The sequence below is a fragment of the Eurytemora carolleeae genome, unplaced genomic scaffold, assembly GCF_000591075.1.
Source record: "Eurytemora carolleeae unplaced genomic scaffold, Eaff_2.0 scaffold535, whole genome shotgun sequence".
In the NCBI taxonomy this organism is placed as follows: domain Eukaryota; kingdom Metazoa; phylum Arthropoda; class Copepoda; order Calanoida; family Temoridae; genus Eurytemora; species Eurytemora carolleeae.
Window position 1 is genome coordinate 141,813 of NW_019396437.1, and position 26,076 is coordinate 167,888.

Here is a 26,076-nt window from a genome sequence, read left to right on the forward strand (position 1 = left end):
GGTCAAGGGCTTTTCAAAAATGTATAATTTGTCATTTTTTGGACAAATTTTTTTTTGCAAACATTTTTACTATAAAACTGGATTTTGCGATAAAAAATTCAATTTTCGCAAATTTGCAAATTTTTTTGCAGATTCTAAAAGTAGAGCACAAGAGCTTTCTAATGATGTATCATTTGTCATATTTGGACATAAAACATGGGATTTAGAGGGGGGGGTCAAATTGACCCCCCCCCAGCGTATCCTGGTTTTCAAGTACCCCAGCGGGGATAGGGTTAACAGTGTAATAACAATCTATGCTCTGTTATATAAGGTAGTTAAGCAATCTCAATATGGGTATGATGGAGTTATACATTGAATGGGTTTAATGTATGTATTTATAAGATTAGCGAGGATAGATGTAACATAGTTAGGCTATCTCCACACATTTTCACAGTGTAATTTAAGTTGAATGTACATGTTTAGAAGATAAACATAGATATAATTTTAGTGAATCTTAGCTCAAGTTTATCTAGGTATGCTCAAGTTAACAAATATGGAGATTGCTACAATATTTGCTAAAGGATATCTGAAGCTGGTTTTTTACCTTTTCCTGCTGCTATCAATTAAATATGGGCAAAGAAAGAGCATAATCTTTAGATCATTCCTAAATTCCAAAAATTCCATACCTAATATTACCTCTTGACATGCAGGAAAATAAGACTTTCTTTAATATTGCAACAATATTACCTCTGAGCAGGTCACCAGATCCTCTTATATGGATATACCAACCCTCCCCATATAGCAGACAAATAATATGTGAAACATTACACTTACTGCAGGTTTAAGCTCACACTTCAAACATTGAAATCCTAAATATAGAAATCCTATTTACTTAATACAGGGTATATTCGGATAAAAGAAATCCATCACAATGGATATAGTAAGCAACACAACAATGAGAATATATGAATATGTGGATTAGACATGTATTCTAGGGGTACCAGGTTCACATATCAGTGCATTCCCCTTTTCTTATCCCCTATAAACTAGCCTAAAGGTGCAGCATGTACTGGCCCAACCCTATCCTATGTCGGCCCTGTTTTAACTCTGATGGCGAGGCCATACTTTATACAGTACCTGGCTTATCAAATGCCTATTTTTCTATTTAAATGTTGTGTAATAATCAATTTTGACATCTTTTTATATAATTTTGTTACAATTCTATTAGCCAAATTTATGGGATATAACTGGTACGACTTTAAGATTTCATAATTCCTCTAATTTTGATTTTATGCCACAAGTATGAGAAAAGCAAATTTATCTGCAGTTACAGTTTAGAAATTCAAAACTTTTAAGTTCTTTTCAAAAGCTCTTCAATATAAACTTAATCTTAAATTTTTGGCGATCAGCTAAATAAACTACGAAAGGTTCAAGTTTAACTAACTATATATTTATATCTAAATTACATGGTTAAAAAGTCTGGTGAAATATGTGGCTCAGGAAACTCCCCTTAGCTTCTCAGCTGCCGCGGAGAATTCTCCAAGAAGGACGACTTTCATAACCGGATGAATCAAGGTTGTGCTATGTATGATGGACTCTCTCAGTCTGACAAGGATGCTGTACTAGCTAAACACAATGAATTGAGAAGCAAGGTTGCTAATGGAAAACAATCTGGACAGCCCCCAGCCGCTAATATGAAAAAGATGGTCTGGGATGAAGAATTAGCTAAAGAAGCACAAAAGATTGCCAGCACATGTAATTATGGTCACAAAGCTGTTTATATTAATGGAGTAAAAGCTGGACAAAATATTGCCATACAATATAACTCACAATCAGTAGAAAAGTCAGAGCTAACATCAGTCTGGGAAGCTAGAGTTCTAAGATGGTATGATGAGGTCACTAGAAATAATTTTGATCCTAATAATATTTACCCATTTGTGTATAACCCCGATACAGGTCACTACACCCAAGTTGTATGGGCTGAAAGCTCAAAAGTTGGATGTGGAGCTGCCTACTATAAGAAACAAGGACAGTACAATGCATATCTTGTATGCAATTACCTAGAGCCTGCTAACATGCGGGATGACGCAATGTACAAGGTTGGTAAGGCATGTAGTGCTTGCTCAGGCTCATGCAGTAATGGGCTTTGTGCTTAGTCCTTGAAATTGTTAAGAAAATGTTAACAATTAAAAATTGTAAAATAAATGATAAATAACAATAAATGTAAAAATATATTTTTCAATCCAAGTCCATCTAAAAAAGTACTAACGCATATATTTATTTAAATATTTATAATACTATGACAAGAAATTTTTCAAACAAGGTGAAAGGAAATGTGCCTTACCTTTTTAATAGATTGCTGGACAAGACAAAACAACATGAAAAACCATATAGTATATACACTTAGAAGATTAACATTCGAGATTTAAAACATGAGAAAATGCAGGATTGAAGTAAATAACCTACTCCAGAACAGTTTCTCTAACATGTCTCTATCCAGGTACAGTTCAGTTTCACTTAGCTATCACTGTTTAAACCCAGATACAATCCTGTAAAGGGGACAATCCTCAACCTGTTTATCAAAACATGGAACCACTGGGCGTGATCTTATTAGGTTTCAATATCAATCAGAAATTTGTAACTATCGATAATTATCGGAAGCTCATAACTATCGATCCCAAATTAAAGGGGACGATCCTCAACCTGTTTATTAAAACAGGGAACCATGCAAATACAATCTCATGATCTATCAATGCAACTACCACTGGGCGTGATCTTGTTAGGTATCAATATCAATTGGAAATTTGTAACTATCGATTCCAAATAAAAGTGGTTGTAGCTATCAATCCCAAACTAACGGGGACAATCCTCAACCTGTTTATTAAAACAGCGAACCACACCAATGCAATCTATTATCAAAACAGGGAATCATTACTATCTTGCTGGTTGCAATAGGGAGTTCCTATTGCAACTAAGGTATATTTCTTCAGTTTAGATTAGAATTGGGTCTTTAACCCTATTCCCGCTGAAACCTCTGGAGGCTGGGTTTGTCTGTTGGCTGTGGAAAGGCGGAGATAGCGGCGGAGTGCTTCACCAAGGGAGAACAACCAGAGGCGGTGAGGCAATGACCAAGGAACTCAATCTCCTCCACAGCAAACTGGCACTTAGGCAGGCCAATAGTGAGACCATATTCAGGACAGAGGAGAAACACATCCCGGAGATGCTGGACGTGAGAGGTCAGATCTTTACTGAAAACGAGGATATCATCAACATACACAAAACAGTAAGGAAGTTCTCCTAAGATCTGATCCATTAAACGCTGAAATGTGTTCCCAGCGTTCCGTAGGCCGAACGGCATTACCAAGAACTCGAACATCCCGAAGGGGGTGATGATGGCGGTCTTCTGGACGTCCTCCGGCTCGACTGGCACCTGGTAATATCCTTTCTGAAGATCCAGTTTAGAAAAAACAGATGAACCACTGACTTGTGAGGTGAAATCGGCGATGTTGGGGAGCGGATAACGGTCTGGAACGGTGGCGGTGTTAAGACGGCGGTAATTGCTGCAGGGTCTCCATCCTCCATCCTTCTTCTTTACCATATGTAGTGGAGAGGCCAAAGGAGAAGTGGAACGGCGGATAATACCGGCTTTTTCCATGGCGGAAAATTCTGCTTTAGCTACAGCGAGTTTGGCAGGATCTAAATGGCGGGCTTTGGCAAAAACTGGTGGTCCAGGCTTGGTGAGGATATGATGACGAACTTGATGACGTGGAGGAGCAGCAGTAAAACCATCAGACTGCAGGACATCAGGAAACTCCTGCAGAAGGTCAGACACACACTGAGGAGTGGAGAGAAAAGCTGCTTGCATAGATGATGTAGAAGGCGGCGGTGAAGAGGACAAATCAACAAACAAACTTCCAGATGCACTGTTTGAAAATACTTTCTTGCTCCTCACGTTCACACTGAGGTCATGATGCTGGAGAAAATCTGCTCCAAGGATAGGAACAGAAACTGGAGCCAACTGAAAAGTCCATGAACGTTCCAAAACGTAGAGGAATAATCCTGGAACCTGAACAGGTTAAGGTTGAACCGTTTGCAGTGAGCAACTGAACACCAGAGGATGTGGAAGAGGCCGGGGCTGGAAAAACTGATATTGAGGCACCAGTGTCGACTAGAAACCGGCGATTAGAGAGTACATCATGTAGGTAAATGAGAGCAGAACCTGTTGAACCGGCAGGCAGGGAGAGGGCATCCTCCTGCCGGTGTTCTAGTTTCCCGACCAAGAACAGGGGCTTTGACAGCTGAGGGCCTTTGTACCGAACTTGGCGTGGTACCAACAAGAAGATGGTGAAGTTGAACGGCGGGAAGGAGCTGCAGGAGTCTGGGAACAGCGGGTAACAGGGCTAGAAGGTCGTTGTGAACATTGAGGTCGGCGGTTCTGTTGTAAAGAAGGTGCATTCACAGCATGAACTGAATCTACAGCGTTAACCGAAGATCTGGGGGACAGACTGCTCCGGTAGATCTTGTCAGCACGTTGTGAGAGAACAGCGATGTCCACAGTATTATCATGCACTAAATGTGACCTTACATCAGATGGAAGTTGCCTGAGGAAAGCGTACCGAAGGAACAAACATTCTTGATGCTCTATAGGAAGAAGAGCCCGCATCCTGGACAATAATGCTGAGGGCAACATATCTCCAGACAATGGAATAGACATAATCGATTCACAACGAGCGTAATCTGTTAAAGAATGTGTCTGTAACAGACGAGACTAGAGAGCACTGTAAGGATCGGCTACAGGTGGGTTCCTGATGATGTCGACGACGTTATTGATTTCCTTCTGGGGTAAAGACGCCACAACATGATGGAACTTGGTGCTGCTGGCGGTGATGTTCTTGAGATGGAACTACGACTCTGCATTAATGAACCAGGATTCGCAACTGTCAGGCCAGAAAACAGGAAGCTTCAGAGCAACAGCGTAAAGATGGCTGGACTGGTTTTCAGCGTCCACGGACAAAGCTGGATCTCCAGGCATCACGACGCTGAAAAATAACACTGTCAAACTAGTTTTTTGTTTACTGTAAGAGCCTGTGAATAAAACAGGGAGGCAGGCTTACTTTTCATCCGAAAATAAAGCTAGTGAAATAAAAATTTAACTCAAAACACTGAGTTTTTATGTTTATGAAAATCTGCACAACTCGGTGGGTTGTTTCACTTTTAGGACTTAAGAAAACGTATTCAAAAATGTTCAGGGTCACCAATTTGGCAATCAGCTAAATAAACTCCGAAAGGTTCAAGTTTAACTAACTATATATTTATATCTAAATTACATGGTTAAAAAGTCTGGTGAAATACGTGGCTCAGGAAACTCTCCTTAGCTTCTCAGCTGCCGCGGAGAATTCTCCAAGAAGGATGACTTTCATAACCGCCACAAATTTTTCTTTAGTGCAATGTGCTATATGTCTGGTCAAGCTAATAGAGCTTTAGTTCTACCGTTGAGTTCTGGGTTTCTATTTGTTGGCTTCCCAAATAAAACATTTTTTTATTTTTTGGTATTCCAGTTCACTCTGGCATTGACTCTAGGGTAATTGTTAAGAGTAATGTTTGGTTCCTGGAACAAATTAGTGTTTATTATGTTAAGATAATTTACAGAAATTATCATCTGGGCTGGGAAAAACAAAATTAGCCTTTCTTGAGAAAAAAAACAATTAAAATAAGAAATGGATGTATTACAAATAACAGTAATTTTAATACTTTTTTTGCTTAAAATTGCGTGAAACCTGAAGAAAATAAAAAAAATAGTATATTCGTTTTAATATTTTAAAAATTCTCTTCTGTTTTTTCCCACTTATTTGTTAATTAATATGATTTTGATGTTTATTTGAAATGTTTTAATATCAAATTTTTTCCAGGTATTTTTTATTAAATTAGCTGTAGGGAAAAATAAAAAACATTGAAAACAAGTAAAGTAAAAATTAAAATATTTCGAATTTTTTTAGCCTTTGTAACCCTCAGGCTACTCATGAGTGATCACAAAAACATTCAGCCCATTCGGTCTAGCCGTTTGGCCAGCTATGGGGAACATATATATGAATATCTTGTTTTATTATATAGATAATAATTGACGACTTGTTAACAGCTGGCACCATTAACAATATGAATTTCTAAAATATCTTCCATTAACCTCATTAATAATATTAAGGTTGTTAACCAATGGCAACTTTTGAAGATAACCGAAAATACTTTTTACAAAACAAAAATTTCATTCTTCAACAAATAACAAACAGTTAACTGAAAACTGTTGACCACAGTTATATTGTCTTCCGGTTCAGAGTTAATAAAACAATAAAAAAAATACAAAATGGTCTTATTTGGAGCTGTAATAAATGTATTTATTAAAAATTTTAAAATTTAATTTACAGAAATATAGAATTTGATTTGATTTTTAACAAAAAAATGAATTTTGAAAGAACTTAATGAAATTTAAAACTGTTTATTATTTGAACATGTTTAGGTATTAACCTTTGAAGATTGTAAAGTTAGCAAAGCAATTTAAAATTGTATAATTTAGTAATGTATTAGTTGTTTTCAGGTTAAAGGTTGAAGATGATCACCTACATGCTTATTATTCTATTGGTTTTGTACCAGGTTAATTAAACTTAAACTGTTACTGTTTGTCTATTTGTAAGTCTGATTTTGTAAGTTTAAAGGTTTGCCATTATACATGGGAAGCTTACTTTTAAAGCAGGGCTGGTCTACCAAACTAGTTTTTTAAAAGTGATGTTGATTTTTTTATCTTTAAAAAACATTTAAAAATCAATTTATGTAATTATTTAAATTATACTATCAAACATATCTAGGGTTTCCATTCGCAAAACTTTTGCGCAATTTTAGCGGAACGAAACGCAAAATTTTTCTTTCTTTGCGCATCAGTTTTGCGCGAAAAAACAACAATTTGCGCAATCATTCGCAAAAGTCATTTCGCGCAAAATTGCCCTATTCCGCTTTTGCGAAACTCAAGTTTTGCGCAATTCCGCAATTTCGTAAAAATCAAATGGTTGATGACGGTGTGTGTGTTTCTTAGAATTCAATTCTGGAAAAATCTTGTTTTGGAATATCTTCCTATTGGTCACGTTTACATAATTGACCAATGACAGTTAAGAAGAGTTCAAATCTCACAATTTTCTCGACAATTTTAGTTTTAAACATGCATATTTCCTAAAAGTGAATTCTTCAGGCATTGGTTACTTTCTTGCATTATTTATATGAGATTAAGATTTCCGAATTATGATTAAAAAAATTTAAGAATATGATTCATACTTGATTAGGCAAAGCTTTTAAGGGTCACTTGAAATTATTTAATAGGATTAAAATATTGCCAATTGTTTCACACTCTCTAATTTCTATTTTATTAATTTTGGTCCCTTAATTTAAACTTTTTGTAACTGGAAGTAACCAATTGAGTGTAGTATAGTCTATATCATACTTAATAAATCTTCAGTTGTTTAATTCTAAGCTTAGAATATCAATTTTTTGACAATTTGCCTAAAAAGTTACATTTTGCGTAAAACTTGCGGTATTGCGGAAATTGCGCAAAAAAAATTGCGCTAAACTAAAATTTCGTTTCATGCGCAACTTTGGCAAAAAATATTTCCGGTTTTGCGCAAATTGCGCAAAAAAAATAGCGCAAAACCGCGCAAAACTCATTGCGTTTCATGCGCAAAAATAGCGCAAAAGTTCGCAAAAAAAAAATTTGCGCGAAAATAGCGCAAATTTTGCGCAAAAGATTTAGCCATTTCGTGGAAACCCTAAACATATCTTTCTTAACAAATTTATTGCAAGTATTTAAAAACTAAATTTCTAAATCAAATTTTTCTGTTTACTTTATTGTATTAAAATCTTTTTTTACATTTGAAAACAGTGTATGATTTCAGAAAAAAAAATACAAAGTGATTCAAAGCTTTATCATAAGCTCCGAAAGAATAAATCGAGTTACAAACTGTTTTAAATTCTCATGCAGAATTCTAATAATTTTGTATCAAGATCTGAACTGAAAGATTTATTTCTCCAAATCAAATCAGTAAACCATAATGCAAGGGTTAAAATCTAATAAAAGCTCTTGAGAAATGTTTTTCCTTAGAAGATCAAAACAATATGATTGTTAAAAATATATTTAAGTCTTGAAATTAAAATTTAACAACAATTTTTAAATATTTAAAGATATGTAATGGAGAACCTAAACCCAAGTGGCATCTTGTAAAACTTTTGGGTAAGAGTGTTAAACAAATATCTAAAGGTCAACAGCAACAAAAATACAAAAAAAATTTTTTTTTATTTAAATACAAAAATTCAAAAAAGAAACTCTACAAAGTGACAAAACTTACACATTTAGGAAAACTTGATCACAAGAAGGAGAATACAATTAAAGGTGATCTTATTTATTTCCCACAAGAAGGAGAATACAATTAAAGGTGATCATTACATATTGCAACAATGGAAATATTGCATCTGGAATTTTATAAAATTATGTTGACCTATTACTTTTGTATTGGTAAATGTTTATCCTGAAAAGTTATTATAGAAAATTTCATAAACCAGGGGAATGCAGTCAATCAATCAGTAAAATTCTGTATTTTGAGTTCAGTCGCAAAATTCCTCTTTTTTTCACATTCCTTACAAAGAAAAAAATCCATATTTCCGCTATTTGCATAGAATTCTGTGTTAGTCTGTTTTGAGCAAAAAATGTGCAAATGACAAACAAATTTTATAAAATTTGTAGTTAAAAGTTTTTTGAAACATTTAGTTGCACCTACAATTCTAGTTTTGCACTGATATTGTATTTTCACCAATTTCTTTTTGAGCTGATTTGGGCGTTTGCTAACTTTTGCGCAAAATCAGGAATTCCAAAACAATGTTTGCAGAGTACTCAAACAGCAGTTTAGATCAGAAAATATGCTTAAACATTTACTTACTTATTTTCAAATTAAGAAAAAACTTTTAAACATTTAAACAATTTATGCAGAATCAAATGGTAGACTACATGAAGGCTCATCTAATAGAGGTAATGATATAAAGTAGTTTTAAATATATAGATATTTGCAAGGTTTTAACTTTTTATTATTTTCAGCCTTTGGCTTTGGAGGTTGTAATGCTATTTTTACAATTCTGTCAGAAAAGGGAAAAAATGCAATTGTTTCTAAGCACAATGAGCTAAGAAGGAAAGTTGCAAAAGGGGAAGAATTGGGACAGCCTCCTGCTGCTAATATGAGAGAGATGGTCTGGAGTGAAGAATTAGCTGAGTTGGCACAAATATCTATCAACTCTGACCCTACCTGCTATCCTGATCATGATAATACAGATATGTATGGTCAGAATATTGGTATGGACTATGCCAATTATGAAGAGCAAGATCAATCTACAGCAGAATTATTATTTCCAAAGATAGTAAACTCTTGGTATAGTGAGGTTGAATTCTTCCATAGATCCCCATCAAGATTTACATATAATCCTGTTGATGGTCATTACACACAAGTAGTTTGGGCTGATAGCCATGAAGTAGGATGCGGAACAGCATATTATCCCAAGGATGATCAATTCTACATATCAATGGTTTGCAACTATCGTGTTGCTGGTAATATAGCGTCAGGGGCTTCTTTGTATACAGAAGGAAAAGCATGCAGTGCATGTCCAGATGGAACATCATGCAGCAATGGACTTTGTGCCTAGAAAAAGATTTATATGACTTTTTCGTTTACTTATGATAAAATAGAAGAAAAAAATATTTTTATTGTTTGATTTTGACTGTCATGAGGTTTAATTACTATTTTGTAATTATCTTTTTGAATAAAAGCATAATAAAGAAAAAAGGCAGAGAGGAGGGGGTAGGGTCCCCTGAAAAATATTCCAGATGTGTGACACATTTTTTAAGAAACCTTTAAAACTAGCTCAAATACAAAATTTTTGCATTTTTGAATTATTTTCCTAAATGGCCCAGCCATTTTTATGTTTACTTCACCAAATTTGGTCTTTTTAACCAGTTTTGGCTAAATTGTTATAACTTTTAGGAATTTAAAAGTATGATACCATTTTGAAAGTTAATTAGCTTGGACTTAACAAAATTTGACATAGCTTTTTAGAATTTTTTGAATTTTCGAAGCATCCGTCTTGTTTGTTTAATTATAAACATGGACATTTAAATATTAAACTAGAAATCTGTTTGATTGATTTGAATTTGGAACAAAACTTGTAAAATATTTTGAGAATAACTTGGCAACAAAGCCAACACTATTGTTCCAAAATTTATGACACAAAGCTGAATATTTGCAATGCCTATATTTTGCTCATTTTTAGTTACATTTTCTGTAAAAGAAAAGCTGTGGTTTATAAAGAGGGTATTTTTGAATACCAATAATTTAGGATATAATTAATTTTAGTTTTTATGGGCATTTTCTGAAATTTGTCACTATTTTTGAATGTTTTAGTTTCATTTTGGTTGTCTTTAATTTGCATGGTGCATCTTCAAAATACTCTATGATTTTGCCATGATATTAGTATTTTAAAATTTTGGTTTTGGGTATGAGAGATCAGGTGGAAGGAAAATCGACACATTTTTCAGGCTAGCTGGGCAGTTACTACAACTGTGATGCATATGTCTGCATCTTTCAAAAGGGATTTGTATCAACAACAAAAACATAACTTTAACACTCCTGTATGCCAAGTCCATTAGCGGCTGATCTAATCAGGGTTCAGTCATGTGTTTGGTGTCTACTCTGAACCAATAAAAAATAGTATGGAGGTAACATCTATTATTCTATCTATTTCATTATCCAATTTAAAGAGATATGAATCCTTCAATTGGCGCTATCAGTAAATGGAAATATTTACTAATACTGAAACTATGGTGTTAAAATGATCAAAGATATAAAAAGCAAATAATTAAAAATTCAATTAGTTTATTATTTTTCTAAATTTGTTGGAAAAGTCATATTATTTATATTTAGGCTCAAATTCCTTTGCTTTAAGATGATCCATCTGGACAACCACTGCAAGTTTTTACTTCTGCATACTAAAAACCGCTTTTCATAATTCCAGTAACACAATAGTTGCAGACCAGGGTTAATTAGTTTTAATAATTATTCCCATAAATCATTAAATGCTGTTCCGCATCCTATTTTACATGGCTGTCTGCCCAGACTTTGTGTGTGTATTGACCATCATTACAATTAATTATGTGTAAAATTAGACGAGGATCTTTGGTAGAAATTAACCTCTTTGTACCAATGATCTTTAACCTTTGGAAACAATAACTCAAATTGCTCTTGCTCTGAACTGTCAATATGTTTGATACTAATATTCTGACCATAATATTTGTATCATCAGAATATGAACCTTTGTAAGAAACAGTTATTTTGAATGTCATAATGGGTAAACATTTCCCTTCAGTTTACTTTTTTTATTTCTCTGTGTAAATATATATTTTAGAAAATACTTTTTATTCTCACCTCTATCAATAGAGCCTTCATAAGTTTCTTAATAAATAGCTCAAATGTTTTTAGAAATTGTTTTAAGGTGATTAATACTGATTTTCCATAATATGAAAATTTATTTTGGATCAAGCAAACATTTTAGCTTAAAATTTTCTTTTTTTTTAGTCGCAATGCAAGTTAATAACACTAATCATCAATTTTCAATGCCTGAAATTTAACATAATAAAGCATATTAAGGACATGAAAAAGCTGTTATTATTTTTTTCACTTAAAACTGCAACAAGTAATCTTGAGTTGGGTTCTATTTCCAGTACATTTGATGTCTTGGCAGATGTTCTGCGCTTCTATTCCTAAAATTTTGTTTTTTATAAATTTTTTACTTTAAAAACTATAGGAATATATCCCACATCATTTTGAATAGTTTATGGCTCTTAGATGTGATTTTCTGGAATATCCATGAAAATTTAGAAAGAATGAATCATTTAAAAAAATTGTATAAGCCTGGTATAAAAATGTTTTTGCAGAAAAGACTATTTTTTTCCTATTTTAGCGTTAAATCTTAGAGATAAAACAATATGATATGGGATGCTCTGATTATAATTTAAATATATTTTGATTTTAAGAGGCCAAGATGTTAAAATTTTAAATTTTAGATTCAAGAGACTACTGTTCAAAGCTAGACCCACTTGTTTGTCAAACTGGTTTACTCATTTTTCTATTTAATTCAATATTAAGAAGAATTAGTCAAAACATATTTCAAAGATTGAGCTTTACATTTGTCACGATGATAGCTTACTCTTGAGATAAACTTTTCACAATTGTTAAATCTATTTCTCTGATTGTAGGAATTTTTGCGAGTATACAAGGTGGCAGTTTTTATTATTAGTAGCATTATTAAAACTAATGAATTAATAAGTAAAAGATTTATTGATAAAAACATATGAAAAATTCCACAAATGTCCACTAAGAATTTTCTATTCATTGTTCTAATAATATTTTTAATTTTCTATTAAAAATGGGGTAAAACAAACCAATCTTAACCAGCTTAAGAGAAAACGAAAATCTAAAGATTAAAAAAATTACCTCGATTTACAGATTTTTGATTTACGCTATATTCTAAAATAAAAAAGTGTCATTAATAAACCTCTAAAAGTACAGATCTGTTTTATTATTATGTGGATTGTTGATTAATTACTCTACTTTCCTGATTTAACTTCAGGTTCAGGTTCAGGTTCAGGTTCAGGTTCAGGTTGTGCATCAAGCTTGGGTTCAGGAGCAGGTTCATCTAATTTTGGGGAAGGTCTTGAATCTAAATGAAAGGAATTTTTGCCATTAAAGGGAGTGACCAGCAATGTATTGTGATTGAACTGAATATTTAGTATTGATGGATAAATTTTTTAGGATTCATTGGAGACATATAAAACTATTCTACAAAATATATTTTTTAAATCTAAATATTTATTATCTCCGTGTTGAGATTATGTTAATTTTACAAAATTGTTTACATGTAACAAAAAATAAAAATATTTTACAACAATATCGTGTAAATTCATTTTTGAAACACGAGATTGAGAATAGAGCATTTAAGTTACGGATAGATTTTTTTTAATCTTTGTTTTTTTTCACGCCAACTTTAATGATACATTTAAATTCCAAGCAAAATACAAAATATATTTACCAAGTTTGATTGATTGCAATAGAATTTTTTTTACATCTTTTGTCGTCGTTATTCAAAAATTAAGAAAAATAATTCTCAAAACGTATCCAACCAAACAGATAAATTGAAAGTTGACTTTGCAATCAAATTCGGTAAATATACGCCAAAGAATAGTTTTATATGTCTCAAATGAATCCTAAAAAATATGTCCACAATACTAAATATTCAATTCAACCATACATTGCCGGTCACTCCCTTTAAAATTATTTTCAAATCCAGTTATCTAGGCAGTCTGCCTGAGACAAAATGATCTAACATAATTCATAGTTTTAAAGTGTAAAGATCTACTGCATCAGGTTGCAGAGTTAATGTGTTTAAAATATCATAGTTTGTGACAAAAACTAAAAATAAAATTTAAAGGAAAAATTTCTTCTGAATCTCTTATTCAGAAGTTTTGACGTTATAGTTTCATAAATGAAACTCTACCTTTTTAGGGTTAAAAATCATATGTGATTAGGACTTTTATTGTTTTTCCTTGCAATTTGTCAAGAATTATAAACCATTAAACCCTTTTGAAAATAAGGGCAAAATTTTTCTAAACTGATTTTATAATTAATCTACCCCTAGATGCTACACAAAGATAGAGATGGGCATTGTTTTTTGAACAAACAAAAGGGTGTCGCTCAAAAAAAATAACTCATGATGGACAAACAAAATGATTGTTCAGAGAAATGAAAAAATTATCTTTTTTTAAAACGAAGGAAAAAACAGAAATAACGATTAAAATCCTTAGAATGAACGAAAAAATTTTCCAAAAGTTTTGAAAAATAAACAATTCAATAGTTTTTTACTGAATGAATGATTTTTTGGAACAAATATTTTTAAATAAACGTTTTTTTTACTAAACAAACAAATTTATGGAAGAAACAATTTTACTGAGCGAAGGGTTTTATTAAAGGATTGTTCAGTGAGAAAACTAACGAAAATTTTTGAGAATGAACAGAATAATTTTTTTAACAAATTTTTAAAAAAATAAACACGTACAATGAACAAAGAAATGAAAAAAATATGAACATGTCCATTTTTACACAAAGCTAGATGTGACCTGCTAAACAAAATTTACAGGACAACTATTCTGTTTGGAAACTTTACCGGCATGTCAGATGATTGACATCAAAGGTAGTTTTATTATCACTAATCTAAAAGTTGTTAAAGGGACTGTAAACGGAAAATGAAAGGGGGTATAGGAATGAACATGAGAATCTCAGGCATTCAATGATACATTTAAGACTTCTATCTGATGTTCCTGTCTCAAAAAATTGATATAAATCTGTGTCAAATTTATACGAAAATTCATATATATATATGCAATTTTGTATAAAAGTTGTAGTATTAAACAGATCATATTTAACAAATATGAAAGCAATCTGAAACGATTATATTTTTTAAATTTGATTTTGCATTTTTAATAGATATAGTTAACAATATTATTACAAATAGTCTGTAAAATCCGTATTAGTGTCACCAGAACTTCACCCAATGGCAGTGCAGTATCGTTGTCATGTGATACAGACGGAAATCATGTGACCAGTATACTGCACTGCCATTGGCTGAAGTTTTGGTGATGTAATACAGGCTATATGGATTAAATGTAATAATATTATAAATTGTATCTATTAAAAATGCAAAATAAAAATTAAACAATTAAAACAGGAGCAAACCTCAGGTTTCTGTAGGATAAAGTCTTTTTTAGATTGGTTTCGTATTTGCTGAATATGATCTGTTGAAACCTACAACTTTAATACAAAATTGCATATATATGAATTTTCGTATAAAGGAATTGAATCTTTGTAACAAAATCAAATATTTAAACCACAATATTTTTAGAACAGGATGTTGTGAACCTCTGATATTTCAAACTCTGATTATTTGATTTAACAGAATTCATAGTTTGAAATATCTAAGGTCTATAACATTTGGTTCCAAAGATATAGTGATTAGAAAATCAGAGTTTGTGGCAAAGACTCAATTCCTTTGACACAGTTTTATATCAATTTCTCAAGACAGGAACATCAGATAAATTCAACGCCCGAGATTCTTAGGTTTCATCCTATACCCCCTTTCACTTTTCCTTTACAATCCCTTTAACAGCTTCAGAAAAGGTTTATTAAGGGCATTATGGACCCGAATTGATATGGAAAAAATTGAAACAATATATGTAATAAATTTTACTTAATCCAATGTTTACCTTTTTCCTCTGAACTTGATTCATCCAGATGAAAATGGACATTTATAGTGTCAAGTGGTTTAGGAAGAGGATCTCCACTGCAGATCTATTTATAACAATTAGAGGTAAAGTAGTAAGGGGTTGCACTGTTGGTGCATTTTTAATGGAACCGACTTTCTAAAAATGTTGTGATTTACAAATTAATGTATAATACTGATTATTGGATCTTAGAATAACATTTTTACCATTTTCATAAGTGGGAAAGGTATTTATTTCATTTCTCAGTGTTAAAATTAAAATCAATATTAAATAAAAAATAAATTTACAGAAGTTACATTACATAACACAGAATCTTACTTCCCTATTGCTAATTCTATTTTTACAAGCATTGCAAGAGTTCTTTACCTTTTACATGAAATGGCCTGCAAAACTTGTTTTACACCACCATATTTTATCATTGAGAATTAGATTGTCCAATTGTAATTATTTACAATTACTTGACAGGAAAGTTAAAATAACTTTACGAAGGATTCCCAATTCCTCTAGATGTTTTGAATGCTTTGGTTGAGAGAACCTATTTTTTGATTTTTAAATAAATTCGCCGACTATGGATGCTTTTGCCTTAACGTTCCTTTGTGGAGGGGATGTGTAAGGTAGTGATAACTATTTATAAGACTATTAGTTTGGTTCACTGAGCATGGATGTTATTTTTCTTAACTGTTAACTATTCATAAGACTATTAGTTTGGTTCACTGAGCATGGATGTTATTTTTCTTAACTGTTAACTATTCATAAGACTATTAGTTTGGTTCGCAGCTATAAAATGTTTGGACAGACATTTTCTCTTTATCAAGAAGGTTTTTAGATTATATTTTGTCCCAATTGAGAGGCATTTTATAATCTAAAAGGTGAGAACCTTCAAGAAAAACTTGATAGCATATTGTGCCAAAATAATTGTGATTTATATGTAATTTTATGAAACAATTGTACTTATCTCGATGCAATGGTTATTTCTAAATATAAATATAACGTTTTTACCAAATCAGAGCTGGGAACTTTTGAATGGTGGATATCGGGATTAAGGCTTAATCCACTCTTTTTCTTAATCTCCAGATTAACATAATCTTGCAAGATTATCTTAAAAGTGTATGAAAAACGATTCAAATTAATATTTAATCATCTGAGAAACTGTAGCAGCCAATCAGAGAAAAGCGGGCAACCAATGAGAGAACAGAAATATTCTCATTGGAGAAAACAATTAACGGATATCCAAGGAGAGAGAAAAGAGTGAATTAAGGACTAAAATATAAAGTTTCCACAGTGGATATTCGGATCAAGAAGTCAGGATTAAAGTTTATCCATTCTAAAGTTTTCAGCTCTGAAGTAATAATTTAAAGTTAATTTCATTTATTTTCTCATTTAAATTGAAAAATATTCTATAAATATCCTAAAATATTGGGAGAAAATCCGGGAACCAATCGATTACTTTATAGCATGGTGCTATCAGATACAGATAATTTTACATTATAGCACGATGATAACATTATAGCACGGTGCTGTAATATACAGTTAATTTAACTTTTTAGCACAATAATTACCATATAGCATGTCCTTAGAAAAATTTACCATGAAGTGAGTATGAATGATAAAGTACACAATAGTTTGTAAAAATATAATGATACGGTTACCTGGAATAAGATGAATAAAACACTGTAAACTGTTATACTTTTCATCTCTAGCCTCCAACTCAGCGCAGTTGTATTGTAAAATTTTAATTAGAATGATGTTTTTAAACATTTCTTGTATTTCCAATTAAAATGCAAAAAAAAGAAAACAAAAATTTGCAAATAATTTTTAGCAAAGGTATGAAAGAGAAATTGCAAGATATTTACAAATAAAGCTGGAAAGAAAGTGTAAAAGAAAATAGTGAATTTTGCAATAAATTTTACTGCACCCCAGACGTAATTTGATATTTATTTACTACTTCTTCAATCAGACTGTCAACTTCATTTTTTAATCAATTTCTTTTTTTAAATTAAATTTCTTTCTTTTTATCAAAAATATTTCATGTTTTCTGCAATTACATCAATATTTAAAATGAACAGTAGTTTTTGACACAAACTCTGGTTTTCTAACCCCTTTATCTTGGCAACCCAATGTCGTTGGTCTTTAATATTTGAAACAGTGAATTCTGAAAGACCAAATAGCCTAAGTTTGAAATATCAAAGGTTTACACCATCAGGTTGCAGAGATATAGGGGTTAGAAAATTTTAGTTTGTGACTAAAACTCATTTCTTATTTTTTAGTGCGTTTTTCTTGCATGAAAAATTAAAACAGAAATTGAAAAAGCACTTTGAAATAGGGTTTTCAGCAAACCAAAACTTTTGCGAAAATTTTCGTTCGTATTTCTTAAACTTTTTTTTGCGAAATATCTCATTTGAACAAATGCGCAAAAGATGTTAGATTTTGCAGATAACAATTTCGCAAAATGAATGATAATGGTATAAGAAAAAGAATCAGTGTGTTTAATCTCTACCCCAAATAATGGTGGAAAAGCTGTATATATTGCATTAAAACGGAATTAAAGGGAGACACGAGCTACAATTCTACTTAAAGGGACTGTAAAGGAAAAATGAAAGGGGGTATAGAATGAAACCTGAGAATCTCAGGAGTTGAACGAAACATATTAGACATCTATCTGATGTTCCTGTCTCGAGAAATTGATATAAAGCTGTGTCAAATTATACGGAAATTCGTGAAAATACAATTTTGTAATAAAAGTAGTAAGTTTAAACAGATCATATTCAGCAAATACTCAACCAATCTAAAAACGATTTTATCCCACAGGAGCCTGAGAATCTCAGGTTTGCTCCTATTATATTTTTTTTTATTTTCATTTTGCATTTTTAATAGAAATAATTGCGTAAAAGATTTTTACGCACAAATTTTTTTAAAAAGATTTCATGCAATTTGAAAAAGAAAATAACGAAATTTACTGTTTTTAACTTTTTAGTTAAATAACGATTTAAAATTAACGGTTTTGCTGTTCATTAATGGACTCTTCCGTTAATTTTCGAAAACCTCCGTTTCGTTAATGGAACTTTGCCCAGCCCTGGCTGACAGTAATAGTAAAGAACAGAATTCCCTGGGTGTTGTGAATCTACATAAATATTTTATCTGGAGATATACAGTCCCATGAAACATGACAGTTTGTGAATAGTTTCGAATGTCTTCTTCCATATACTGTATTCGATATAGACTTTTTAGGTAATAAAATCTTTTACTGAAATATATTTTATATGGCATGAAAATTTCTATATTATTCTTTTGGGGTTCAAACTATGGAAGAAAAAGACATTTTAAACTTTTCACCAACTGTCATATTTCGTGGCCTGTGGGACACCCTGTAGTACAATTTACAATTTAAATTTTATTTAAACTCAAAGGCATATACCCGCTCATATTATAATTCAAACTAAAAAAAATTAAATCAATTTTCTTTTATTTTTATTTTTGCTTCAAAACTGAACGAATTTAACTTTTATCAATTTGAAATCCTGAAGTCAAAACTAATGAATGAAAAGTTGCAGCTTAAATGTTAAAGGGAGTGTTCGTGAAAAATGAAAGGGGGTATAGGTTGAGGTTGATACGGATTGCCACTCGTGACTTAAACCCTAGCTTAAATATTTATTGCACAGAATGGACGACTAAGATATCTAAACCCATAAAATCTCTGTATTCTCACCATCTTTATTAATTAATCATAAGTCCGAGAATAAAATTTAATTTGACCCTCTAAAACTCATTATTTGCAGAACTTTTAAAGGGAGGGACCGGCAATGTATGGTAGTTGAACTGAGAATGTAGTATTGTCGAAAATTTTTTAGGATTCATTAAAGACACAGAAAACGTTTTAATGATATATAATTACTGAGTTTAAGCGCAAAGTCGACGTTCTGATAATTCTTATTTTCTAAATTACTAAATAATGGCGACGAAAAATGTATACAAAATTCTGTAGTAAACTAATTAGATGTTAATGAACAAATTTCTCAATAGACATTCGTCAATAAATTAATGTTAGAATCAGTCAGCAAATTTCATAAAATTCTTCAAATGTCGACTTTTCACTAAAAATTCCAGAAAATCTACAGAAAATATATGTGAACAATGAGAGATTGCAGAAATTAATAACTAAATCAGCTTACTTATTTTCGATGATTAGAGTTAATTTTTATTTTCTCAACCTGATGTTCATAGTTTACTGTAGAGTTTTTGTTTCTCAATTTAACTAACATACTTTGCCGGTCACTCCCTTTGAGCTATAACTTAAAACATGTGTTGTCTGAAGTTTGGACGCTGCTTACGTAAACTTTGCAATCAGATATTTTGATGAATTGTATTTAAAACTTTCTTTAGATAGATAAAGTAGAAATGAGGGTAAATAAGAAGGTAAATAAGAGGGTAAATAAGAGGGTAAATAAGAGGGTAAATAAGAGGGTAAATAAGAGGGTAAATAAGAGGGTAAATAAGAGGGTAAATAAGAGATAAAATAAGAAAGTGAATTAAAGTGGTAAATAAGAGGGTAAATAAGAGGGTAAATAAGAGGGTAAATAAGAGGGTAAATAAGAGGGTAAATAAGAAGATAAAAAAGAGATAAAATAAGAAAGTGAATTAAAGTGTAATAAGAGGATATATAAGAGTAAAAAGGAGGATAAAGAAGTGTTTACAAGGGGATAAAAGAGGGTTAATAAGAGGAATAATAGTATTTTATGAGGAATTGAGTTACCAAAAAAATAGGCCAATAAAATAAGTTTTGAAGCAAAAAACTTTTAAAAATATTGAATCATTCAACTATGTAACTGCAGAATCATGTAATAAACCAGTCAATTCTAACAAAGTTGGGATTTTATGCCAAACTTGTAAATTGTAATATTAAAAACTTTTGAACACCCCTACTATATTAAAAAGCTGCCAAGCATCCTTTACTTTTGAACACCCCTACTTTTTCTGCACCGTCGACAGTTTAGGTTTTTCAGAACTGGTTTTACAGTTTTATAGAAACCTGTCAAAACATAATTAAATTCTTTTTCTTAGAACTCTAAATCTTGAAAGCTGAAATTTAAAATGTTTTTTCTTTATATTTCTTTCATACTTTTTAGCCTTTAAAAATTAATCTAGTTTTAATTTCTAGAAACCTAAACTTGAAAAGGGATTGCTTCATAAAAACGTTTCCTTCTGATCAACAATGTGGAAGATATCATAGATTTTCAAGCTTGAAAAGTGTTCAACTCAGAGGATGAAGAATTTCTGATATATTCTTAATCCACGCATCTCTGCCCTTTTAGTAAAAGTAAATTCAACCTGTATGAAGCATAAAGTCTGACCGCGTCAACCTTGTTGCACCGGCTAGTCCTGTTCATAGTGCTAGGTACAGTACAAACTGGGATTGGAATGTTGACCTGGCTTGGAAATTCAAATGTACTACGGCTCCCCGAGAATCCTTTTTTCATTCTTAATCTCCTCCTGTTGTTACACTTGTTGTTTCACACGCTAGATATTATACCGACTGCTAATCAGCTTTTATGGGATGGACTAACTAGGCCTAAAGTCATACTGACACGACATGCTACATTCCCACAACAGGTTTTGACTGCCATCTAACGACCTCTTGTTGCATGTAATAACTATTCAGGGTTAAGTTTACAATTTTTTGAAAAAATACTCCAACTTTCAAGATTAAACATAAAAATTATGAATTTAGTCTATTTTTGAAGGTTTTGTATTTGGTATCCAAAGGATCCTTATATATCCCTGAAAATAGATTTTTATAATTGGTCGTGTAATCCAGTTGGGCACAATGAAACCGCAGATTCCAGCATTTAAAAGATCTGTGTACTCTCATATCTATGGGTTCTTGATTGAAATAAACATTTTTTCTTTCTTATGTTATTTTTTATTAATTAATAACAAACTTACAAAACTGATAGAAAATACTGTTTTATTGCGACCAAGTTTAGTCTTCTTCAAAAAGAGGATAATCTCCTAAATTTAAAAATAATGATATTTTTTTTTAAAACTGTAATTTTCCAAATATTTCATGCTATACTAGATGTTAATCAGAAACTATTGAGCTGAAAAAATGTCAAAAACACTTAAAAATTCATATTTAATATTTGTTAATTAAATTAAATTGTTTTAAATTAAGTTAGATCTGATACTAACCTCTATTTGTACCTTTCCCTGCTTTGGCTTTCTCTGAAAAAAAATAGTATAGGTCAGTCCTGTTTATTCAAATATGTCTTTTTCTATTATTCAAGACACCCCCCCCCCACCATAGGTTGACCAAAACTTATGAAACACACAATAAACATTGAAGAACTTGAAAATTGTCTAGAATAACTTTTTTTTCTTTAACTTGTGATCCTGATTATAAAACTTGTATCTCTAAAAAAAAGCCTCTTTAAATAAATTTGAAAAGTATTAAAGGTTGTGGGCACATTTTCATGAAAATATTGAAATATTTAATTAAAAATATTCCATATAATTTAACCTACTTTCTTTAAAGGGTGGACCCAAATTTTTGTTTTGCGCGCTCAAGCACGCAAATTGTGCCCCCCTCCCCCTCCAAAACAAATGCCCACGTACAGCCCTGTTTGGGCACATTTTCATGAAAATACTGAAATATCATTTCAAAAATATTCCATATAGCTTACTTTCTTTATCCCAGATTTCTTTCATCATTTCATCGTGGGTGATGTCATAATCTCCTGAATTCAGTAATTATGATAAAATTATTTTAAAAATGTAATTTTCAAAATATTTTTTGATCTATGCTAATTGTTAATTAGAAACTATTGAGCTGAAAAAAATGTCAAAAATACTTAAAAATTCATATTTAAAATTTGTAAATTAAATTAAATTGTTTTAAATTAAGTTTGATCTCATACTAACCTCTATTTGCACCTTTGCCTGCTTTGGCTTTCTCTGAAAAAAATAGAATAGGTCAGTCCTGTTTATTCAAATATGTCTGTTTCTATTATTTAAGACCCCCCCCCTCCACCATAGGTTGACCAAAACTTATGAAACACGAAATAAACATTGAAGACCTTGAAAAATTGTCTAGAATTGCATTTTTTTCTTTTACTCCTAAATTACAAAACTTGCATCTCTAAGAAAAAAGCTTCTTTAAAAATAAAAATTTAAAAGTATTGGTTTTGGGCACATTTTCATGAAAGTATTGAAATATCAATTCAAAAATATTCCAAATAATTTTATTTAGAATTGCATTTTTTCTTTTACTGCATGGTAATCCTGATTACAAAACTTGCATCTCTAAGAGAAAAAGCTTCTTAAAAAAAAATTAAAAGTATTGAAATATCAATTCAAAAATATTCCACATAATCTAAAATACCTTCTTTATCCCATATTTCTTTCATCATTTCAGGGGTCATGTCATAATCTCCTGAATTCAGTAATTATGATAAAATTATTTTTAAAAATGTAATTTTCCAAATGTTTTCATGCTATACTACAGTGAAACCCTAAATAATGAATACATCGGAAGAATTTATCAAATGTTGTCTTGACAATTTTTCAATGAGTTTTATACTACATTACGTAAATTTCAGTATTTGCGAAAATAAATAAATAGCCATGAATATGCAGGAACAGTTTTAAAGAGTTCAATATAATCATTTAATTAAAAAACTAAATATCTGCAACATTCCATTATCAGAAAGTGGAGAACACGACATTTGATGAATTCTTTCGATGTATTTGTTATTAAGGGTTTCACTGTAGATGTTAATCAGAAACTATTCAGCTGAAAAAAAATGTTAAAATACTTAAAAATTCATATTTAAAATTTGTTAATTATTTGTAAATTAAACTAAATTGTTTTAATTTCAGTTAGATCTGATACTAACCTCTATTTGCCCCTTTGCCTGCTTTGGCTTTCTCTGAAAAAAAAGAGTATAGGTCTGTCCTTTTAATTCAAATATGTCTGTTTCTATTATTTAAAACACCCCCACCCTCCACCATAGGTTGACCAAAACTTATGAAACACCAAATAAGCATTGATGAACTTGAAAAATTGTCTAATATTGCATTTTTTTTCTTTTAAAAGTGATTCTGGGTACAAAACTTGCATCTCCAAGAAAAAAGCTTCTTTAAAAATAAAAATTTAAAAGTATTGGTTTTGGGCACATTTTCATGGAACTATTGAAATATCAATTCAAAAATATTCCACATAATTTAACTTAGAATTGCATTTTTTCTGTTACTGGTAATCCTGATTACAAAACTTACATCTCTAAGAAAAGAGCTTCTTTAAAAAAATATTTGAAAAGTATTAAATGTTTTGGGGACAAACAATGACAATGACATTTATTTAAAGAAAACTTTCTAAATATTCTAAATATTCAAAACAATTTCAAAATCTGTGTAAAGTTTTTCGTAATTTAAAGCTTTTGCATAATATTTTAGCATAAGTAAATTTATATTTTATAAATTTATAAATGTTTGTCTGCTCTCTCTTTAAAAAACTTACCTATTCCTTCAGCAGACTCTGAACTCTCATAATCAAGATGAAAATGAACATTGATTTCATCAAGAGGTTTAGGAGCAGGCTCACTTTTGCACACCTGAAAAAATTCAATGTAGATTCTGTTGGGGTTCAAAGTTTAAAATGGTTGTATATTTTTCAGAAATATCCCCCCAGGGTGGTGGGATAATTTTTGTTGATTGGGGGGGGGAGGGGGTGATGAAAAGTAAGATATCAAAAGGCAACTTTTTTAATTATTTTTGATCCTTTTACCCAAAAATTCATTGATTTTCACTAAATATACACCCCTCTGTTAGTTTTTTCTCAAATCAACAACACACTTTTGTTTTGAATGTGATTTGGAATCAAATTTTTTAACCTTATTTGTAGATATTTAGTTTAAACCTGCAATATGATGAATAATGTTAAAAATGAAATTTTTAAGGCAGCCATCTTATAAACTGACTGAAAAACTACTACATTATGAATCAATTACTCTGTTCTGCAAACAAAACATGTTCGTTAAATCAAGTAAATAAATTCAAAACAAAAAATAATCAATTGAAGATAAACAACTACAATCAGCGTATTTCTAAAGAAATGAAAATATTTTGAATTAAACTCCATAAAAAATAACAATCTTTGAAAATACAAAATCCTGAAGAAAAAAACTCTAGAGATGCAAACTCCTGATAAGACAACTGTGGAAATACAAAACTCTAGAAGCATAAACTCCATAAAAAAAAATAACAATCTTTGGGAATACAAAATCCTGAAGAAAAAACTCTAGAGATGGAAACTCCGGAAAAGACAACTGCGGAAATACAAAACTCTAGAAGTGTAAACTGAGGAAATGACAAAACTTCAGAAATTACGAACTCCGGAAATCACAAACAAAAAACAAATGATGAACTCTTGAAATATAAAATCCAGAAAAGACAACTTCGGAAATACAAAACCCTGGAAGTATAAAACTCAGTAAAAGACAATCTCCGGAAAAGACAATTCCCTAACAACACAAACTTTTGGGGGAAATTGTTCACATTTGTTCAATCATTCTTATTAAAAGATTGGTAAGGGGGCAGAGCACCACGGCTGGAATAGGGTTGTACTTTTTGGAGTCAGTCTCGTCAGGAACTTGTTATTTCCATAGATTGTATTTCAGCATTTTGCATTTCCAGAGTTTATATTTCCGCAATTTTTATGTGCGGAGTTTGTTATGGCGCCCTGAAATAGGTATCTGGAGTTTGTTATGGCGCCCTGAAATAGGTATCTGAAGTTTATTATGGCGCCCTGAAATAGGTGTCTGGAGTTTGTTATAGCGCCCTGAAATAGGTGTCTGGAGTTTGTTATAGCGCCCTGAAATAGGTGTCCGGAGTTTGTTATAGCGCCCTGAAAAAGATGTCCAGAGTTTGTTATGGCACCCTGAAATAAATGTCTGGAGTTTGTTATGGCGCCCTGAAATAGATGTCCGGAGTTTGTTATGGCGCCCTGAAATAGGTATCTGGAGTTTGTAATGGCGCCCTGAAATAGGTGTCTTGAGTTTGCTATGGCGCCCTGAAATAGGTGTCCGGAGTTTGTTATGGCGCCCTGTAATAGGTGTCTGGAGTTTGTTATGGCGCCCTGAAATAGGTGTCCGGAGTTTGTGATGGCGCCCTAAAATAGGTGTCCGGAGTTTGTTATGGCGCCCTGAAATAGGTATGCTTTTTGGTTGGAGTTAGACAAATCAAATTGCAAAGAAGTTGAGTCTCTGTCTCAAACTCTGATTTTTTAATCCCTATATATATATATGAATAGCAAAGGTTCTAACCATCGGGTTGAAAAGATAAAGGGATTTGAAAATTAGAGTTTGTGGCAAAGAATGAATTCCGTTGCTTCGGAAAATATGTAGTCAACAACAGAAGTATAAATGGTCTCTTAACTTTCTACGTTTCTATTACCACCTTTCTATCAGTGTTCCATCTCTCTTTAACCGTGCCATCTTCCTACTAATGTTTAATCTTTCTATTACCATCTTTCTATCAGTGTTCCATCTCTCTTTAAGCGTGCAAATTTCCCACTAATGTTTAATCTTTCTATTACCATATTTCTATTAGTGTTCCATCTCTCTTTAAACGTGCAATCTTCCTACTAAAGTGTAATCTTTCTATTACCATCTTTCTATCAGTGTTCCATCTCGTTTTGA

The 26,076-nt window shown here is 31.6% G+C and overlaps 6 protein-coding genes across 6 annotated transcripts in view; 3 read left to right on the forward strand and 3 right to left on the reverse strand.

Annotated features, from left to right (window-relative positions):
• LOC111703317 (uncharacterized) overlaps positions 1-697 on the forward strand; it is a 4,640-nt gene extending 3,943 nt beyond the window's left edge. The window contains exon 8 of the mRNA XM_023475224.1: positions 690-697. Within this exon, the coding sequence (XP_023330992.1) occupies positions 690-697 (8 nt within the window). The remainder of the gene's footprint in view (positions 1-689) is intronic.
• Positions 698-1,548: 851 nt separating this feature from the next.
• Positions 1,549-2,213, forward strand: LOC111703326 (CRISP/Allergen/PR-1). Its single transcript, XM_023475233.1, has one exon. It carries the CDS (start codon positions 1,563-1,565, stop codon positions 2,133-2,135), a length of 573 nt encoding a protein of 190 aa, XP_023331001.1. The 5' UTR covers positions 1,549-1,562; the 3' UTR covers positions 2,136-2,213.
• A 2,030-nt stretch (positions 2,214-4,243) lies between these two features.
• LOC111703318 (uncharacterized) lies at positions 4,244-4,693 on the reverse strand. The gene has a single exon (XM_023475225.1). The coding sequence runs from the start codon at positions 4,691-4,693 to the stop codon at positions 4,244-4,246; it is 450 nt and encodes a 149-aa protein (XP_023330993.1).
• Positions 4,694-6,527: 1,834 nt separating this feature from the next.
• Positions 6,528-9,761, forward strand: LOC111703323 (venom allergen 5). The gene is made up of 5 exons (XM_023475229.1): positions 6,528-6,624; positions 8,197-8,245; positions 8,369-8,404; positions 8,999-9,037; positions 9,104-9,761. Exons 1-5 carry the CDS (start codon positions 6,583-6,585, stop codon positions 9,700-9,702), a joined length of 765 nt encoding a protein of 254 aa, XP_023330997.1. The 5' UTR covers positions 6,528-6,582; the 3' UTR covers positions 9,703-9,761.
• A 1,933-nt stretch (positions 9,762-11,694) lies between these two features.
• Positions 11,695-17,126, reverse strand: LOC111703315 (procyclic form-specific polypeptide B1-alpha). Its single transcript, XM_023475222.1, has 5 exons — positions 17,035-17,126; positions 15,368-15,452; positions 12,667-12,771; positions 12,546-12,578; positions 11,695-11,812 (listed from the first exon to the last, which is right to left on the reverse strand). Exons 1-5 carry the CDS (start codon positions 17,077-17,079, stop codon positions 11,727-11,729), a joined length of 354 nt encoding a protein of 117 aa, XP_023330990.1. The 5' UTR covers positions 17,080-17,126; the 3' UTR covers positions 11,695-11,726.
• Positions 17,127-21,279: 4,153 nt separating this feature from the next.
• Positions 21,280-24,406, reverse strand: LOC111703325 (uncharacterized). Its single transcript, XM_023475232.1, has 8 exons — positions 24,297-24,406; positions 23,898-23,991; positions 23,275-23,307; positions 22,761-22,811; positions 22,301-22,333; positions 22,063-22,116; positions 21,572-21,604; positions 21,280-21,391 (listed from the first exon to the last, which is right to left on the reverse strand). Exons 1-8 carry the CDS (start codon positions 24,342-24,344, stop codon positions 21,363-21,365), a joined length of 375 nt encoding a protein of 124 aa, XP_023331000.1. The 5' UTR covers positions 24,345-24,406; the 3' UTR covers positions 21,280-21,362.
• Between the last annotated feature and the right edge of the window lie 1,670 nt (positions 24,407-26,076).

Bases quoted from the DNA above. Each gene is read 5' to 3' on its own strand.
- LOC111703326 (XM_023475233.1), top strand. From the start codon at position 1,563: ATGTATGATGGACTCTCTCAGTCTGACAAGGATGCTGTACTAGCTAAA.
- LOC111703318 (XM_023475225.1), bottom strand. From the start codon at position 4,693: ATGTCTATTCCATTGTCTGGAGATATGTTGCCCTCAGCATTATTGTCC.
- LOC111703323 (XM_023475229.1), top strand. From the start codon at position 6,583: ATGATCACCTACATGCTTATTATTCTATTGGTTTTGTACCAG. The intron at 6,625-8,196 runs GTTAATTAAACT...AAATATTTAAAG, and splicing joins TTCTATTGGTTTTGTACCAG to ATATGTAATGGAGAACCTAA. The intron at 8,246-8,368 runs GTAAGAGTGTTA...TTACACATTTAG, and splicing joins GCATCTTGTAAAACTTTTGG to GAAAACTTGATCACAAGAAG.
- LOC111703315 (XM_023475222.1), bottom strand. From the start codon at position 17,079: ATGAAAAGTATAACAGTTTACAGTGTTTTATTCATCTTATTCCAG. The intron at 15,453-17,034 runs GTAACCGTATCA...TGTTATAAATAG, and splicing joins TTTTATTCATCTTATTCCAG to ATCTGCAGTGGAGATCCTCT. The intron at 12,772-15,367 runs GTAAACATTGGA...CCTTTCATTTAG, and splicing joins ATCAAGTTCAGAGGAAAAAG to ATTCAAGACCTTCCCCAAAA.
- LOC111703325 (XM_023475232.1), bottom strand. From the start codon at position 24,344: ATGGCTGCCTTAAAAATTTCATTTTTAACATTATTCATCATATTGCAG. The intron at 22,117-22,300 runs GTTAGTATGAGA...TACTGAATTCAG, and splicing joins AGGCAAAGGTGCAAATAGAG to GAGATTATGACATCACCCAC. The intron at 21,392-21,571 runs GTTAGTATCAGA...TTTTAAATTTAG, and splicing joins AGGGAAAGGTACAAATAGAG to GAGATTATCCTCTTTTTGAA.